General features: G+C 34.1%; 1 protein-coding gene across 11 annotated transcripts in view; it reads right to left on the bottom strand.

The window, feature by feature from the left end:
• CYRIA (CYFIP related Rac1 interactor A) overlaps positions 1–19072 on the bottom strand; it is a 53080-nt gene that overhangs the window by 14353 nt on the left and 19655 nt on the right. For 6 of the 11 annotated variants that reach the window (XM_042890452.1, XM_042890446.1, XM_042890399.1 and 3 more), the window contains exon 4: positions 5849–5928. The exons of 1 other annotated variant lie outside the window; for it this stretch is intronic. In XM_042890452.1, the coding sequence (XP_042746386.1) occupies positions 5849–5918 (70 nt within the window). In that variant the 5' untranslated portion in view covers positions 5919–5928. Of the gene's footprint in view, positions 1–5576; positions 5657–5848; positions 5929–7605; positions 7910–19072 lie in introns of those variants that run through there. 4 more of the 11 variants (XM_042890422.1, XM_042890392.1, XM_042890412.1 and 1 more) reach the window with 3 other exon arrangements.

Genomic DNA, 19072 nt, shown 5'->3' with positions numbered 1-19072 from the left:
CTGCTAGACACGTTCCATTAATAGACACTTTTAATCATGTGTGAGCAACTATAACTCAACATTTCATAAATCTTTCTGGGGATAGAGCAGGAGGAATACTGGAATATAAGTATCCTTGATTCTTTGGAGAAGGATCAGACAACAAGCCCACCTAGCTAACGTTTAGAAAAAAGAGAAACCTGTTAAGGTTCTGCATTCAGAGAGTTTGGTCTTATAAAAGACCTATGTATCTGGGGAGAGGATGGGATGAAGATGCCACTAGAAGACTGCCAAAAGCTTACAAGCTTTCTGAGCATGTTATAAAGCTTTAGCCTTTTAGGTTCAAAACAAATTGTTGTTACCAACCTTCAAATTATTCCCAAGAATTCATATTCAAATATTTATTCACCTGAAAACTAGGCAGCAGTAGTTTGACAACAGAGTTCTGCAAAAATGAGAACTCACAACGTGCTACAGAAAGAGCTTTAAATACCCAGAATTCATTTACCTTTTGCAAATTTAATCAAGGTCAAGATCTAATGAACAAAACCGTTGTTGAATGGAGAAAAACCCACTTCAAGAGAATCACCCTATGGGGTAACAATGAAACCTTAATTAGTTGTGAAGACTACAAACTCACAGGACTTGCCATGCACTCACTTTTGCTAACAAGGTTTTATTCAAGTTTCTCAAAGGTGAGAAAACAGGTATATGACAAATTCAAATAAATGTCACTGAATACAAAGACATCAAATGTGGAACAGCAGAACAGTTTGCTATCTGGAAATGAGACTTCTTTATTTAAGTATTTCAGCAGACCTTCCAACATTAATTTAGTGGAATGCACAGTTTGAATTTCACTTCAAAAGGTTGTTTTTTTTTGTTTTTTGGGTTTTTTAAACACCTGCATTGGAGAACACTCTTCACTAACCTCTGAAGTTGGGCACTACTTATCTTCAAGGTTGCATTGGATAAATCTTCAAATTGTTTCTACATGTACAGATTAGTAGCTATTCCAAGGCTCAAGAATGAGAGAGCACACAGAACTGCTTCTGCCCTATAACATTAATTGAAATTATTAAGAGATTCAATCTTAAAAAAAATATATATATATAATCACAGAGTTACAAAACTTGGTTCCTACTTTGGAATCAAGAATTGGATTAAGCGACATCAGTAGAACATGTTGCAAGGAATACAACTGATCATATATAGAGATAGCTGCAGAAAATTGGAGCACCGTGATATTCTAAATAATTGTGGTAGCATTGAATTTTCAAGGAGAAAATTAAAATAGCCATTAAAAATGTTTGGAAGGTGAAATTTTAAAACACACTTCATTTATGTTTCATTTATGTTTCATGATTCTTTCTTATTTCAAATACAGCACAAGGCAGAATTTGAAAAAAAGAACAATTTCAGGTGAGAAAACTTGATTTTTCTAAACGTCCTCTTTCTACCTGCTCACTTTTCTAGAATTGCATAGAGATGTACTGGAAGAACTAAAGCTAAATATGAAAATAATCGCTTGGTAAAAATATTAAAGAGAAAAGTGAGTTTATATTTAAAAATAAGCAAAGAAAAAAGATTTAAAAGATGCCATGTCAGATGCCCACCTCAAATTTTTCAAAGCAGAATTCTGTCCTGGAGAATAGTAACTTTAAAAAATATTTGTGTGGCATAAAAGAACTCATACTAGCTTATCCTTACAAGACATTACTGGAGGCATTCAATGCCAGGCTGCATGTAGCTCTGAGCAGCCTGGTTTAGTGGCTGGCGACCCTGCCTATGGCAAGGGGTTTCAACTCAGGCCATTCTATGGTTCTATGATTATCTGGGTTGTAAGGGAAAAAAGTAAAACTGAACTTTACTATGCTGAACTTACAGTGTAGTTTCTTAACTAAGATATCTAAATCTGTTCTGCTCGTGTTATTCTGCTCTGCATTTCTGTTCTCATTTTTGTGCACTAAAAGCTAAGGCTCCTCCAACCATGCAGTCATCCAGATTTATCTGACTGAGAGAGTATTTAGTAAGTTGAGGAAAGAAGTAAGTTGGTAGGTATTTTTCTTTTTAAATATATATATACTTGAACAGCTAGTTCCTAGCAAGGTCATTTTCCCACACAGTTATCACACATAACTTGTGCAACGACGTCTGTTATACACGTTAATTCTAGCACATGGCTATGAGTCCACATGACATAGCATTAGCTGTGGAATCACCTCTTTGGAGAAGCACAAACTTAGATTATTTTAAATCAATTGCCCAGGGAATTTAACACCCTCACATTCTTTTCCCACTTCCTATATACAAACACTCATTACTTTTGAGCAGTATCAGCACATAAAGCCACACAATTTTGATGTACGGAGATAGAGAGTATCTAGATCCACAGATCTACTCCTCCATAGTAGGAAAAAATGTTGTGTTTTTTTAATTAAAAAAAAAAATATATATTTATTCATTTTTATTTAAAAACAAAACACTAACACAACAATATTTGTATGGCACATTTTATGCACAGGAAGAAAAAGTATGTCACACACTCTTTTCTGGTACAACAAATTCCAAATGAAGAACAGCAAAAAATACCAGGGCAGGAATATCCCAAAACCCTGCAAAAATTTCAGAAGTAGTGCTGCCAGACTTACTTTGAGGTTTTAGCTTACTGCTAATGAAAAAGTGGATAAAACCTAAAAAGGAATATACTGATGCAAAAAATGAAACACAGTAAACACATCAAATCAATATATCCCTCACTTAAAAAGGGATATTCTCCAGAGTATTTCCTGTGTTTTTATATTGTTCAGTATTAATTCTTTCAGTTGAATGGAAAAGAAATCTCTCTGGGATACATAAAATTGCACAGCAACGTTATCAGATACTGAATAACAATACTTCACTAACACTTAAAATTGCTTAACTTACTTTCAGCAATTTACACAGTCTAAAGCAGAGATGAACACAGGCATGATTTTTTCCTCAGAAAGTATACAAACAGGTATAGCATAGTTGAATAAATCCCTGGAACACTACTAGGATTTCTACTACCAACCTAATTCTTCATTTAATACTCTCATCTAAGATCTATCATGGGAATCAAGTTGGAAGATAGCTGAATGATCAGTAAATATTTAAAGAGACTGGAAGCTAACCTTCTTCATGCGGTATATTTGAAATTGAATGTAGGAAATCTGTGATTATCTTACATGAACTGTGAGCATAGTACAAATACATCTGAAATTGCATTAGCTGAATGTTTTCATAAGCAGAGAAATTTTTTTGCTCCAGAACTTCTGCCTTCCTCTTGGCATTCTATGATTCTATGATATGATTCTGCATCATGAATCAATCAAAACCCAATTTTTCATTAAAAACATCTTCTCAAAGCTTTAGAAAGGCTTTTTATTATTTTTCAATTTATAATCATAGACTCATAAAAAATGGCTTTGGTTAGAGGGGATCTTAAAGCCCATCCACTTCTAATCCTGATTACTGTGAGCAGGGTTGTCATCCACCAAACCAGGCTGCTCAAGATTCCATCTCCAACCTGGTCTTGAATGCTGCCAGAGATGGAGCATCCACATCTCTGGGCAGCCTGCACCAGTGCCTCACCACCCTCTGAGTAAAGAATTCCCTCCGAACACCTAACCAAGATCTCTCTTTTAGTTTAAAACCACTTCCTCTTGTCCTATCATTATCAGACCATGAAGGAAACCTTTGTAACTGCATTCGTTTCTAATACGACTTTTTTTTTTTTTTTTTTTTTTTTAAATCCACTGAACTTGAACTGAAAACAAATTGAAAACATAAAAAGTCATGTGGCCAGCAAGCATACATACAGACTGGCACTCATGGCCAACACATTCGAGTGTTTTTACACAACTCAGTGTTTCAATGCAAAAAATGAAATACAGAAAACACATCAAGCCAACGTATGTCCTTGCAGTTACGTTCCTTCCACAGAACACGGATTTTATTATTCCACAAAAATCTCCAAGACTATTTCATTCCCTGGGTGGCTGTGCCCGACAAGTGCACAAGTGCTTACACCAATTGCTTGCATTTCTTTGGGAAAAGGCACTTAAGCTCACTTCTGTTCCTGTTGCAGAGCAGGTTTTGGAAAAGAAAAAACAACAAAAAACCAACAACCTTCTCTGCCAAGGCAATAAAATATGCATTTTCCCCTCTCACTTCTACGAGGCCTCCCATTGCCAGGCCACCTGTTTCCTTGTAAGTCAGCAGTCACAGCTAGTAAGACCTTCTTACAATATAGGACATGATGGGACTGATGAAGTCTGGAAGTTCAAAGCAGCTGAAAAGCTTTGCAAGAACTTGGCACAGCATCTACTAACGTGTCCTGAAGTTTGACAGAAAAAATTACATGATGATTTGTACAAAGGTTTAACATCCAAGTTCTAGAATAAAATTCTCAAATCATACAGACAAGCAGAAAATGGATTGAGGGCCTGTAGTACCTTATTCCAAACCCAAAATAACCAATTAACTTTCTTCATAATTTAAAACCGATTCTTTATGCTGTGGTAAATGAGATCTAGATGAGAAGATTAAAGTATGTACAATGTTACATTCGTACACTCCGGTTCTAATCCAAGAAAGCATGTCTGAACAATTTCTTCAGATTTAAATATGTTTTAATAACTTTTAGAACCAGTGCTTCTAAGCACGTATATACATACTTTCTCATTTCATGTCATTAATTGTTTTTTTTAAGAAAAACTTAGGAATAAATTATTTCAGAAAAGTATTCAAGGTGATAATATGTGCCTACTTATCCCAAATTCTCTCTTCAACCATGCCTCAAAAATCAAATTATTAAAGAGGTAGCTTCTTTCAAAACTCTTTTCCATTGTTCAGATTAAAGGTTTTAAGAGACAAAACATCACATGCTGTTAGCATTCTGATAAAAAGCATTTCACACAATTAATGAAGATTAACCCATATTTAAGGATTTGATGATCAGTTTTCAAGAAAGTGCTCAGAAGTACATGCAGGAATAGCATAACCAGCAAAAGGGAAATAGCTTTGATTCACAAACAAATGTGACAAGGAAATTAGTATGTGAAACACTGTTTGCAAACCAATAAACATGCAATTAAGAGAGATGCAATCAAGTACTTACACTTACACCACTTCATTACTCTTTAAAAACTATAATAATCCAGTTAAATCACCACTGAACCAGCCACCTACACTGCTGGTATTTTTTTAAGCTTTTCATAATTATTTCCACTGTAAATATATTTCCATTCAATGAAGAAACATGAAGAACATATATTATTAACCCTGATTTGTTAGAGTAAGCTGAAGTAAGTTCATTCACATATAAATTTAATAATGGCTTATAAATGTTCTGAAACTAAATCATATTTTATTTGCGTATCTATCATCCTGCCATCTTCTCATGAAGTAGTTATACATAGTCTTGCAGTTATCAAAAAAACTCAATACTCAACTAAAGTGTAATTTAATTTGCTTGCAAATCCCTTTTGAATTGCTTCATGACGCGTAAGCACATGCAGTTTATTAGGAAGTAATAAGCAAAGAAGGCAAGCCAGGCAAGAAGCTTTGCTCACTTTCAAAGTCAAGGAAAAAATTTGGCCCCTGATCAAGCTCTGTGCAAGTGAGAACTTTTAAAAGATTTCCCATTTGGTTCCTGAAAAATAAAAAAAGGAAGAGAAAAGGAGTTCTGAGTGAACAAATGGTTTTAGAGACAAGGACTTGGATAGACTGGTTGCGCTGGAAAATAAACACTGCAAACAATCCATCTTAAGATTTTTTTTTTCCTTAGTTCACTATTAAGTCAGGGAAAAGATTCTCTCACAATCTTGTAATTGTTTGAACTTACTTTCAAAATCCAGGAAAAAATGTGGATAGTTTTCAATTTCCCTGGTAAGGACCTTAAGAAGATTACCCATCCCAGCAAACCTAGCAAATGCAACAAAATCATAAACAGTTATATACATAAAATTAGAAAAGTACCACCAAGGTTTGAAACAGTCTGCATCATTCATTAAACAATATGACAAGTTCTTAACCACAAGAAATATTCTGATGGTCAGCTCTGTAGAGAGTAAAACCTTGTACAGATACAGAAATTCTATCCATCAACGTGGAACTGAAACATCAGTGCCTTATTAAGTACAGATATTTATGAGTTTATTTACTTAGAAGAAACTAACTGAAAACTGTGTTTACATTTGTAAATCCTCTATATTTCTTGAATCACATTACTCAATACCATTACAGAGCAAAAAATATTGTAACTGCTGAATTACTCTTAGCATAAATTTGCATTATTTCATTAGAATTACTCAATTGTTTAAAACCATATTACAAGAGAAATGTATTAGAAAGCTAAAATGCCTACTTTTTTAAAAAAACTTTAATTAAAAAAAAGTTCAAACTCTGCACTCTTTTATGTGCTTTTTTTTGTGCTATCTTTTATCACAGTGAAAATATTTGCATCTGCAGTTAATAAGAAAAACTGACAAAAGAAAAGTGACCAATTCTCAAAAACCAAGTCTCCGTGGAAGAAAAAACGGGAGCACCAAAGAAAAAGTTGGTTTTATTTGGTTGTTTTTTTATTTTTGTTTCTTTTACACCAGCTCTTAACATGATGTATTATTCTAAAACTGTGTGAAAGTACAGATTTGGGAAGTAAACAAACTTTTTTGCAGAAGTGAAAATCAAACCATGAAAATCAGATATTACACTATAAACAGTGTCCCTGAAAGGATGTAGAAAAATGTGATTTTAAATTTCAAAATCATATGAAAAAACATTCTCAGTACTCTGAACCATGACTCTCAGGGCTCACATCTCACGGTCATCTATTTTTCAGTTTGAGAGATCAGAACATACACACAAAAAATTTATTCTGAGCTTGTATATGGTCAAAACCCCATGTGAGGAGATAAAGGTATTTTTCCAAATTCTCCCTCAAGCACTACAGAAGAAAAAGTATCATAAGCTCTCATTTTTATACGTATATAAAGGATACATCTCCTAGGAAGGCAATGTAAGATTTGGAGATTTAAAAGCAGTCACAGTCATTCCATAATGCACAGAGTACAGAGTACACAGCTGCATGTAAACCAGGTTTTTGCTATAGCTTTGCTTTGCATGAAATACTTCTTCAAACTTTTCTCTCCAGAAGAGCAGTGAGCAGACTGGCAAGTCCAATACATTTAGCATCATCTTACATAAACAGCATTGAAACATGAAGAAACGTCCTGTGTTACTCATAAAGTTACATCTATTTGTAAGCACAAAAACAAAATGCAGTTTCACTTTCACAGGATGCACATTTTATGAACTGAGCCTACCTCTATGATTAGCTTACAAAGGGGAAAAGCGTGAGAACAGAGGAAGCAATTTTATACAGCACCAAACCTTGCATACTCAGTGATCCAATATCTCATCACACTTCTATATTGCATTTTATAACATCATTTAGATCAGGGAAAACAATATGCATAAACCTAGTTTCCTTTACTTAACCCTGACATAAACAACTTATATTACCAAGAAATACTACCACAATCTAAATTACTGAGTCGGTTTGTATTCTTCACTTCCAATTCATTTTAAGCTGTATCTTACCTCATTGCCTTCAGTCTTCAGAGATAATCCAATCATTTCTTCTACTGTCAAAGTTAGCTCTGCATCCGGAGACTGGTTTAGCTGACAGCATGTTTCAAACACCAAGAAAACTGTTCCCTTTGCCAAAAACTGAGGCTAAGCACTCTTATTTGCATTGAATAGCTTTAGGTCATGTGCCCAGTTTTTGGTTTCAGTTCCTTCTTAAAGAACCATATCACATCATAGCTGTGGAGATTTCTAACATATTTTTCCTGAACTTCTACAACATTTTTCAGCTTTTCATTTTCTTATCCTTTCCTACAATCCTCATACAGAAAACGAATCCAGATTTAGAAAGTACTAAACAAGAACCCAGACACAAAATTTACATCAATTTTCAGGGTTAAACTACAATTTCCAATTATCTTAAAGGCAGTGGCTTGACATTACCATTTTCAATATACACAAAAAACGAAAAATAAGTGATACTGAAGACCAACATCTAGAAGTCGTGGCTCAAACATTTAATAAATAAGCTTCATTTTTTTAATGATTCAAAATAGTTCCTTATTTGGCTTTCTAAAAGCAAAACCAAAAGCAAGTCTAGTTCCAAGTAACATTTGAACATATTGAACATCATTCAATATTATGTTTTTAACTCTGTATCAGAAGACTAATCTTCATCTTAATAGAAACATTAATAAGCATATTCCTCTGTCCCAAGATGCATTATTTTATTCTTCATAGCTTTCTGCTTCCACAGCTTAGATCTTTCAAACTGTCTTTCCCTGGAAATAACATAATGCTTTTCAAACCGCAGGAACTGCAAACACTTCCATAACTTCTAATGAGATTTCAAAGTAATCAGTGGCATAAATTCTCAGTGAGTCAGTTTATAAACTACAGTTGTGACAAAAATGTAAACATAAAACTAATGCACAGTAGCAAATTAGAAAGGCTTAATCTAGAGACTTCAAAATTTCATTTCATTAAACTAGAAAGCATTTTCTTTTACTTACTGCAAAATCAGTTCAAATGCTGAAATAAGACTCAATGCATGCATAAAAACACTGCTGTCATGATACTCCTAAATGATAACAGCTTCTCTTTAGTGTCCAAATCCCTCTGAGCATAACCTTTTATCAGTATGCTTTAAAAATGATGATATGCAGACACAACAATGTTTGCATTTTCAATTTTCTACCTTTGCAAATGATCAAAGCTTACCCTAATATAAATATATGAACTATGAACACTGAAAATACTTTTCCGAAGTACTGCTGACAGCTGAAAGCTCGTTAGTCCTTATTCAATGCTCAATATTTAATTAGTTGCACACAGATGCAAGTAAAATGTAAGAAATTTGTGATCAAGAGCGTACATTTAGAATTTTGTGTTTCACACATCGTTATTCACTCGCATTTTTTAAAGTGCTGAGCTTCAAAACTAAAATACCATAGGATGGTTTTCTGTTGCATCACTTTGCTCCCAAAATTTCGGTAATTTAGTTCAGACATTTTAGAAGTATTGCTATAAATTCCTTCTCTTACAGTAAATCAATCAATTTATTTTTGAGTTGTGGAAAATAAAACACTGACACAGCTCCCCACCAATCAATCCTTCAAATCTGACATGGTACTATCTACACTCTCAGATATACTGAAATCCTGTTTTGAAAATGTAATCAACCTTCACACTGGGTGTCATCAACTCAGTTTTGTATGTCAAACGCTAAACTATTTTTTTAAGATCTTCAAAATATTTGTGCATTTACTGCTTTAAGTCACTGCATAATTTTAAATTGTGAAGCTCTGCACCATTTTTAATTGATAGCTACAACATTATACACATTGCTAAGAAGAAGTAAATTTTAATAAAGTTATTTCATCTGACTTGACAGGATGAATTCACATCAGTACAAACTCAAAAATAGCAGTATCACAATGGCCACACGCAGACATACAAAGTTTTTAAATAGTGTTCTAGGGAAAAAAGGCACATGGATCAGCTCAACCCTTTACTGCTGATCAATGCTCCTCCGCCATATATAATTTCCTAAATCTGCCCATGTACATAAACGTAGTCTAAAAGGCTTTTGTGAAAATGAGTTGGATCAGCAAATACCTTCTGCTGAAATTCATTTAGATCACCCTAACTAAATGGGGCTGGGAGGGTTCTCATGAGAAGCTCCACTGGGAGTTTCAGGAGAAATAGAGACTCCCAAGCTCAGGAGCAGCAATCAGTAATTAGGAATGATGACTTCCAATGAAACAGCTGCACTGATGTATGCATGCATCCACAGTCTGAGGGAACTGTAGTGTACTAAGCTTATTACTATCATTAAAGCAGTGTAACTGACCTTACTGCATGAATAATTAACTGTGATATAAAAACCAAAACAAAATATAGCACCATCTGAACCCAAGATCTCTTAGATCAAAACGCCCAATTTCAAGTTGTCGTGATGCTCACCTATGTAATTTCCTGCACTGCTCCATTACAACAATGCAGAACCGCACAACTTAGAAAATAGTTTACTGACTTACAGAATGAAATGATAATGGAAAAAAAATCCTGACTAAACATCAAAGTTTCTTAGTAATGATAACATACTTTGTTTTCTGAAGAAAACTCTTATCACTCTTTTTTTTTTTTTGTTTGGGAAAGGAAGGAAGATTTAAAAGAATCATTTCTAGCATTTGTCGACTCTATTACTAACATTTTTGCTTTTGCTTCTTATCCTTTGCAATAAATATATTAAAAACATTTTCTCTTCTAAAGCACTTGTGGAAGACTAACTCCTAGAAAATGGAAATACGCAGTCCTTGGAGTCATCCATAGAGCAAAAGCATACAGAGAGACTGTCGTACAAATAAGCAAAGAAATAACAGTGTCTCATCTTCCTTATTCAGGTGATGGATATACACAGAAAAAATCCAACTAAATTCTATCCCCCAAAACTGATGCAAAAAAATGGAAAGTAGAATAAAAGAAAAATGTTGCTCAAAGTAAAAGCAACCCAAGATAAAAGAATAGCTTCTGCTTTGAACAATTAATTTATAATAGTTCCTAGATAAATAATGCTTCAAGCCAAGAGCTTTTACTGTCAACTAATAGGTAGCTTGCAGGACACAATTAACAACTATAAGAAAGGTGAGGCAAGTTAGAAGAAGATAACAAATGGTTTGTAACGACAAATGGATTTTTAAATAATCACAAAATGTTAGAAGAGATGGCCAAGAATACGAGTATTTATAGCCCCAAGAATTAAGAGCTTGGCTTGTGGTTTCACTAAAATCAGAAAGTGAAAAAAAAGGGTTACCTCAGATGAACTTGCTGCTTTTTAATGGAATTTTTCAACATGCCAACCCTCACATCTGAGTACACTTTGAAGAGAACACCTATGTATTTTCAAAGTGTATTATGTCAAAAAGCCTTCATGAAAGAATGAAAACCAGAAAACCAAAATCTCTAGATTCTGACTCATAGACCAATAAAAAGAATGGAAACCAATGAAATAATTAGAATAAAAATTATGTTTGAAATGAAAAAAATACTGTTGTAATTTTCAGTAGTGTTGTACTGAATGTGCAAAGTACAGTAACTGTAATCCAATGAATCACTTCCACAGATGCTTAAAACACCAGAAAGGGGATCAATCTCTCCATACTCCATCAGTTGATGATATCAGGTAAGCAAAGCAGGAATGGTTTCCAACTGATGCATGGAAATGAGATGCCTTTAATAGAAGCAGAACAGGTTTAGCTAGTGTTAAGAGTTACATCCTTCAAAACGAAACCATTTCATCGTTTTTCAGGAGGAATTGAACTTCTGTTTCACAAATACTCTAAGAGAAGTCACAGCCACTCTTCTCAGAATTTTCTTCTTGTCTTCTCTCACAAAAATTATTACCAAAATGTGAACACATATGAAAAACTAGAAACACAGAAAAAAAGCTGTCATTGTTGCTCTTTCTACCTTTTAATGTCTTCCAATTTTTCAGCCTTCTAACTATGCCAGAGTATTTCACATGCTCATAGAATGCTCATAGAAAATCCAGTGCAAGTGTCTGAAATAAAAACCTACAAATGCAGTTGGTCTGGTAATCAGAGAGACTGAGAAAAATTACTTCATCGTTATACTGGACAATAAATTAAACATAAAGCAGATTAGAAAAGTACTAAATTTGACATTTTTCAAGGATTGATTTTATAGTCAGGGTTAGGGAATGGGGGATTATATTGAATATATTGCAGAATGTGTCTTCTCCAAAGCCACAGTGTAATCTGTAATTAGGCAGAAGCTATAGAAATGCATGAATTCCAGCAACTCTTCCCTTTAGCTTAATTAGCTTTGTGCCATTTTTTTTTTATTCCTTCTGATATTATTTTATTAACTTTCATTCTTCCCCATTAGACTCCCAATTCATTAAAACTTACAGGGAAATCTCAAGACCATGGCATTGCCACAAAATATCCTGCCTTAAAAATTATATTCAGTTACTAGGCAAGTATATTAGCCCTCTTAATTATGGAAATATAAATATAAATCTTGTATTATTAAGCACTTGCATCGTGCCTAATACTTTAAGGAGCACATCCTCTAGGAAATCCATTTCCTACTTTTATATGCAAAGAATGCTAAAAACATTTTTGTGCTGCAACTTTTTTTTTGTATTTTAACAAATCTGCAAATTCCATACAATGACAAATAAGGGAAGAGTACTGTGAATGGCACTGAATTAAAACTCCATCCTTTTAATTAAAAATTCCATTAGATAGTGGAAATGAAAATTGAAACAACATACTGACTGACCCTGAGAGGCTTCACCATAATTAATTTAAGTAACTACTAGAAGCTACTCTTAATTTAGCAATGAGATTTGCGGGATATCTTTTTGTTAAGACAATAAAAATCGATGCACAGTGACTTCATCCTACTTCCCTATAAAATCTATTTTTACTTAGCTGACAAATTTTCATGATGATTAATCACAAACTCATTTTCAACAGCTTATTCCCTTCACATTACAAGATTCACACGCCTATAGAGGCATATTATACAAAGAAAACAGCATTGTTCAGTGATGTGAGCGAAGTTAGACATATGGACAAAAGTGAACATTGTACAGTTGTTTTGACAACCCTACAATGCTACTCAGTGGATTTCCTGTGAAGGAGACATTTAAAACTCACAGACCAGACTACAGACGTTTGCTCATTCAACATGGCTTCACTCGAATAAAGATAACACAAACCCAGGAAGCTTTTGTTGGTGATGTGGTGCCCTCTACTGTCTGAATGGAAATCTCAACCGGAGACACACCTGAGTGTTTTTAATCTACACAACACTGTACAGCATTGCACTATGAAAGAAGAAGTTTTACACAAAGCGCATGAAAACATACGCTCTAAATAAAAACTAGTCACATTTTATCTGAAATGCTTATGATCTTCATGCTTAAGTAAGATGCCACTGCTTGTCTAGATGTAATTACTAATTTATATTTGCACTGAACTACCAGTGCTAGCTTACTTCTTCAGAAGATGCACACACAGAACTGAATTTTTATAGGGACCAGAACTACAGTAACAGTGGATGAACTTAGCCTCTACCTTTACTTCATTTTCTAACTAAAGCCAAACTAATCAAATTGCAGAATGAATATCAAGATCAAAACCCATTACATTGGTTTCCCATTCCCTATTTCTTTAACTCATAACATAGTTTAAAACCAACTGTAAATTTACATTTAAAAGTATGAAAACCACCATTTTTCCTGAAGCATTCAATGCAGTGAGAGCTATGAATGAGACATCTCAACTTTCATGTAACATGCTACATCGAGTCTTTGACAGTACCTGTGTACTCTACATATGAACAGAAATTCTGTCTACAATTATTCAAGTTTCTATTAGTACTGCTTGTTTTGAAGCTTAGAGGCAGACTATAAGTTGAAAAAGAAGAAATCTGGTTTTCCTTTTGTAGTTTCTGACTCAAAATTAGATGCACAGGATGAGAGACACTAGCTTTAAAAAGCCAATTATCTGTAATCAAAATGTAGGAAGTTAGTTCTATCCAACTTTTTTTTTTTTTCACTGCCTTTTTTGAGTTGTGATGTTTGATAGGCAATTTGTGCCTTTTAGAACTAGGAACTATGGAAAAAAAACACCATAATTAGGCTTAGAGCAAAATTTTGTAAGTTTTACTCAGTAAGGACCCAAGAACTTTGCTTAATTTTCAATCGTAATTAACTTTCCATTCACACCTAAACAGAAGTGATACAAAGAAATCGTAGAACCACTGAATCATAGGGGTTGGAAGGGACCTCTGAAGATGATCAAGTCCAACCCCCTGCTAAAGAAGGTACCCTACAGCAAGTCTCACAGGAAAATGCCTAGGCAAGTTCCAAATTTCCGCAGAGGAAAAGCATCCACAGCCTCTCTGGTTCACTTGTTCCAGAGCCTTCGTCATCCTCACAGCAAAGTTCTTTCTCATGTTCTTACAGGACTTTCTACGTTCAGTTTGTGAACACTGTCTCTTGTTGTGTCACTGCGCACTGCTGAGAAGAGCTGGCCCCATCCACTTGCCAATCGCCCTTTGATATTCAAATAAGCACTGATAAGATCCCCGGTCAGGACTCCCAGCCTTTCCTCATTTGGGAGATACTTCAGGTCCTTTATCACCTCTGTGGACTCTCTCTAGAAGTTCCCTGTCTTTCTTGAACTGAGGAGCCCAGAACTGGACACAGTGCTCCAGAGGTGGCCTCACCAGGACAGAGGAGATAGGGAGGGCCACCTCACTTCATCTGCTGGCTATGCTCTTTCTGCTCCGGCCACAGGAGAAAGGCTGTGATTGCATTCATCTCAGAGACATAAAACTGAGGTTTGTGCTACCTCCTTACTGTGAGCTCTTTGGAGGATGGGGTGAGGCAGAAAAACCCTCAATTATTCCCAATTTCATGATACACAAATGTTGTTATTTAAGTCAGTGAAAATTTAAGTCAATCTATAATAAAGCAGTGGAACATGACAGGAAATTTAATGTTGTTTTCTTCTTTCTCCTTTGATTCGATCAGTATTTTACTGTACTTAATTTCTGTACATTACTGTACTTAATTCAACTTACTGACTAATGAAAGCAGTGCAATTAAAAACTTCAGAAAAACATGAGACGTTACATAAAAAATGCTTCTTCAAGGCCATGGCTTGTCCAGCCATCCAATCCTCCAACCACAAATGCTAAAAACAAAAAATTCTTCAATTCTTCAACACCAATATAATCAGCCTACAACCATATTTCACTCACTAAAGGATGAATACAAGAGGACCAAGAGTATTTAATATTTTAAATGAAATGATAAATAAGACTTTTTCTTCTAGCTTTAGTATTATGTAATAAATGACTCTCACTTTTTAACACGTTTCATTAAGAACCTGAATTGATTAGCATGGACTTCAAAAAATGGGGAGAACGGAAGGTTCTTTGAAAACATGCAACAATCAGCAGATTCTAGCCAGGAAAAAAGACTACAACATAAAGAAAGATATCTTTCACTTTGTTTCACACTTGGTTTGTTTCTGCAGACTGTAGTTAAGGTCATTATCCACTAAGTGGCATTATCAACTCAAACACATAAATTTGACAAAAAAATAACCATAATAAAGCTCATTTTTCCTCCTAGAAACAAATTGATAGAAAACATTTTCATTTTCAACATTTGGATGATTTTAGTTATGTTTGTCAGAAATTTAGGGATAATTCCAAACAGTCCAGTCTATTAGTGAATCAGCATTAAACATTTATTCTTTGTGCCTAGACATTTGCAAATATCTAGCAGAATGATCAGGTTAGAAATAAGGCTATCATATAAGAAAGGCATATTAAATGAACAAAAATATTGGAGTAATACAAGCACAAATTAGATTCATAAAGGTATAATGAAGTATTTAAGAAGTAGCTGGGATTTCAGAACTGATATACACCAGTAATTTAATATTTACAATTGTAAAACCTAAAAACATCAGGAGACACATCTGGTGTTTACTTCACTTTTAGATAAAACGTTTATTAAAAGAAAAGTAAATCTTATAGACCAGATAAGTTGATGTTAACTGATGCTAAAAGGTATGTGAAAAATAATAAACACCATTCTTACTTTCCAATGGTTATGTTTTAGTAATTATTTAAGGGTTGGGTTTCAAGATGTTACTTAATGATAAATTAGAGTAAGTGTAGTTTTTTTTAACAGAAGTTTATTAGAGTAAAAGCATTTAGAAATATAAATACAAGAAAAAAGCATTTGATCAGAACTCTCAATTTAAAATAGGTTTGTTCTATTGTTTGCCCCCATTCTTTTATCACTGTCAGTTTGTACATGCACATGTAACTGCTGAAAATAAAATGAAAAAAAATCAGTACCACTGTACAAAAGAGTAAAGGAAATTGAAATAAGCAACTGCTTTCATCTCTCTTTGTAACTTCAAGGCATGACTTTTAAGCTTGAGAAACGTCCTATACATGCACTCAAAATTCTGAGCATACTTCAATGCTAGATTTTTTTTTTTTTTTTTTTTAAGTGATTTTTTTCCCTCACTGGTCACAAAGGAATTGCATTAGGACATAGTCCTTTTTCCCTACATCCGCCTACAACAAACATTTGCTGCAAGTCAGAGACTCCAAAACCAAATTGTTTACAATTAACTCAAAAAGTCATTTAAAAAAATTGTTTCTTTGTTCCAGTTGGATAGAGAGAGAGCCAGATGTGTGGCTTGTTGATCTTGCTCTTTTCTGACCTCTGAGTGTAGGAAGAACTGTAGCTGAGGAAGGAAGTCAGCAACTTGTGTTAATGAAGGTGAACACTGCAGAAAAAGATGTTTGCAATTTTAAAAAAAATATATCAGAAAAATCCCTTGAAGCAGTTTCTATTAAATGAATTATGACCTTCCTTTTTGCTATTGGTGAAAAATTGGAATCTTTGTTTCTGGAAAAGTCAATAGAAAGTGCAGCCTTTGTTCTGTTTGAAAAATTATACTCTTCTTTTCAAAAACTTCAAGAAGTTAATCACCTCATCATTAACAACTGCTAGGACACTGTCTTCCTGTATGAATACAGAATTCAAGGAAGCCATTTCAATTTCAGATTCTGACTGAATCACACTCTGTTACTGTAGATAAAAATCCATCCTAAAGCTGCTTCAAACTGAGAAAGTGATGGATGCACTCATCTGTCTGTAAAACATAGCTGGCAAAATACACAAGACAAAGAACTGTACTTTCTACAGTACACTTCTTCATGTTTCCATGAAACACATTCATGCGTTATATTTGTAAATATTCAATAATTAATTAATCTGAGCTGAAAACTATTTCTTACATAGTTCACCTGATGCATTACAAAACAAGACATCCTACAAGCATAATAACAAATAGTCAAAGACTTCACACTAACAGACGTGAAACTTTATCATCTCGTTTCTAAATTTTGAATTATTTTCTAGAACATGTCTGAAAGATATTCTAGAGTCCTACTACTCAGGTTCTCCTTCTATCATGGTACCTGAAAAGTCAGCAAAAAAGTTACCATAGTTGAGGTACTAAAAACATAATTCCTGTGGAGTAATAATTCATTCATAGTTCTTGTGAAGTAATAATTCATGCCAGAGATTCAGTTTAGATGATTATTTTGGCACCTATGAATCAATTCTGACTCTACACGGCTTCAAAATGCACTACAGGCATCTATATCAATTGCCTGAATTAGATTAAATTTATGAAGGTGTTCTCCCTGCACTATTTTCATCTTAAAAACTCACAACAGTTTTGGTAGAAAATAATCATATGTAGTTTTGGTCAACTGGTTATTAGGAATTTTCCTACCTTCCAAAGACCTGAAAAATATCATCAACTTACATTTATTATGTTACTATTTAATTAAGAAACTTTCTTGTGTGTTCTTGGAAAACAGGAAATTGAAATCTAGTTTATTCTCTTCCCATTCCATGTTTCTCTTGACCCCCAAGGTCATTTCAAAAATGTTAATAGATACACATGAATATATACACACAAAAACATTTCTGAGAACAGATTAACAAAATCTTACAAGGAAATTCAAATTATGGGAAATTAGAACAATTTCATGCCATACATTTTGAAACAGTTGTAAGAGATACAGCTCATAATAAAAAACCTACAAGACTCTACACTAGGAGAAGTGGAAAATGTTATCGTGCAAGACTTTCAAAACAGCTCAAACAGCTTGCAGCTATGACCACAAAGAACTGCAGTAATATTCAGAAATGCTTTAGGGCTTGTTGTTGTTATATTAATATTTCATTCTTAGAAATTTATTTTGAGGAAATGTGTTCAGATGCTTCTACAATCTGCATTTTGTCTTTATCTTTCCTGACAGTCAATCTTTCAAATCATTAAAGGAATATTTAATGGGTTAATTTTGAAAAAAGAAATTGTCTCCACATCTGTAAAAGGTTTATAATAACAAAAAATTAAAACTTCATAAAATTGTCAGCTTAAAAAGATTACCAAAAAAAATAATTCAACCAGTAGTAGTTCCTACTAAAAGAATTATGAACTACACTGTAAGAACTAATAACTTTCTTTGAACTGAACTAAATCGAGTAAATCATTATTTCCTCATTTCACCTTCCTTGTTTCTCATTATTTCCTTTTATTTTACAGTATTCTCTGGCATTCCTACAATTTTTCCCTTTATTCTTCCATTCCATTTTACTTCTCCTGTCTTTAAGATCTCCTTGCCCTATACTTCAGCTCTCAGTCCCTCTCCAGTTGAATGGATAAGCCAATGTAGAGCAGTCATTTTTGAGACTCTGTCCTCACCAACACAGCAAGATCTTCCTTCACTTAGGAAGCTGAATGGGCCCTAAAATATATTTGAAATACTATCTTCATAACATTTAAGAGGTAGGACTTACACATAATTCCTATTTTGAATTCTACAGGACTGTATCAAGACAGAAGGCTGGAAGGCCGTTTAAGGAAGACAATAAAGTGTGAAAATAAAATGCAGCAACTTCATTGATTTAGTCTATATTCCTTTCAAGAATCATATAATTAACTTGCAAGGTAGATAAGAATAATTTCCTGCAGTGCAAAAGTTATCAAAGATGATAGGCTTACTCCATTCAATCTCACATCCATAGACCTGGATCTGTTTAACCACCCAGTGAAATGAAACTGGAATACTGTTTTGCAAATACGTTGCTTCCACTTTCAACAGAAACCTTTGTGATCCTTAAATTAATGAGTCTTAAACCTTCCAAGCTCCTCTGCAGGTGGCTTTGTTGCTTTTGAACAAACATCCACATAATTAGCAAATACCTTTAATTTGATAGACTGCCACTGATTCCCTGGGGTCATTTGGATACTGCAAACCCGCTTTGATAAAAAGTCAGTCAGACTGCTGCCAGGTTGGGCTTGCTTTTACCTACCACAGATTGAAGTCTTTGTGG

This window comes from Lagopus leucura, unplaced genomic scaffold, assembly GCF_019238085.1.
Source record: "Lagopus leucura isolate 7727_CA_CO unplaced genomic scaffold, USGS_WTPT01 Super-Scaffold_73, whole genome shotgun sequence".
In the NCBI taxonomy this organism is placed as follows: domain Eukaryota; kingdom Metazoa; phylum Chordata; class Aves; order Galliformes; family Phasianidae; genus Lagopus; species Lagopus leucura.
Note: the sequence above shows the minus strand (reverse complement) of the source record. Positions and strands in the feature narration are given on the sequence as shown.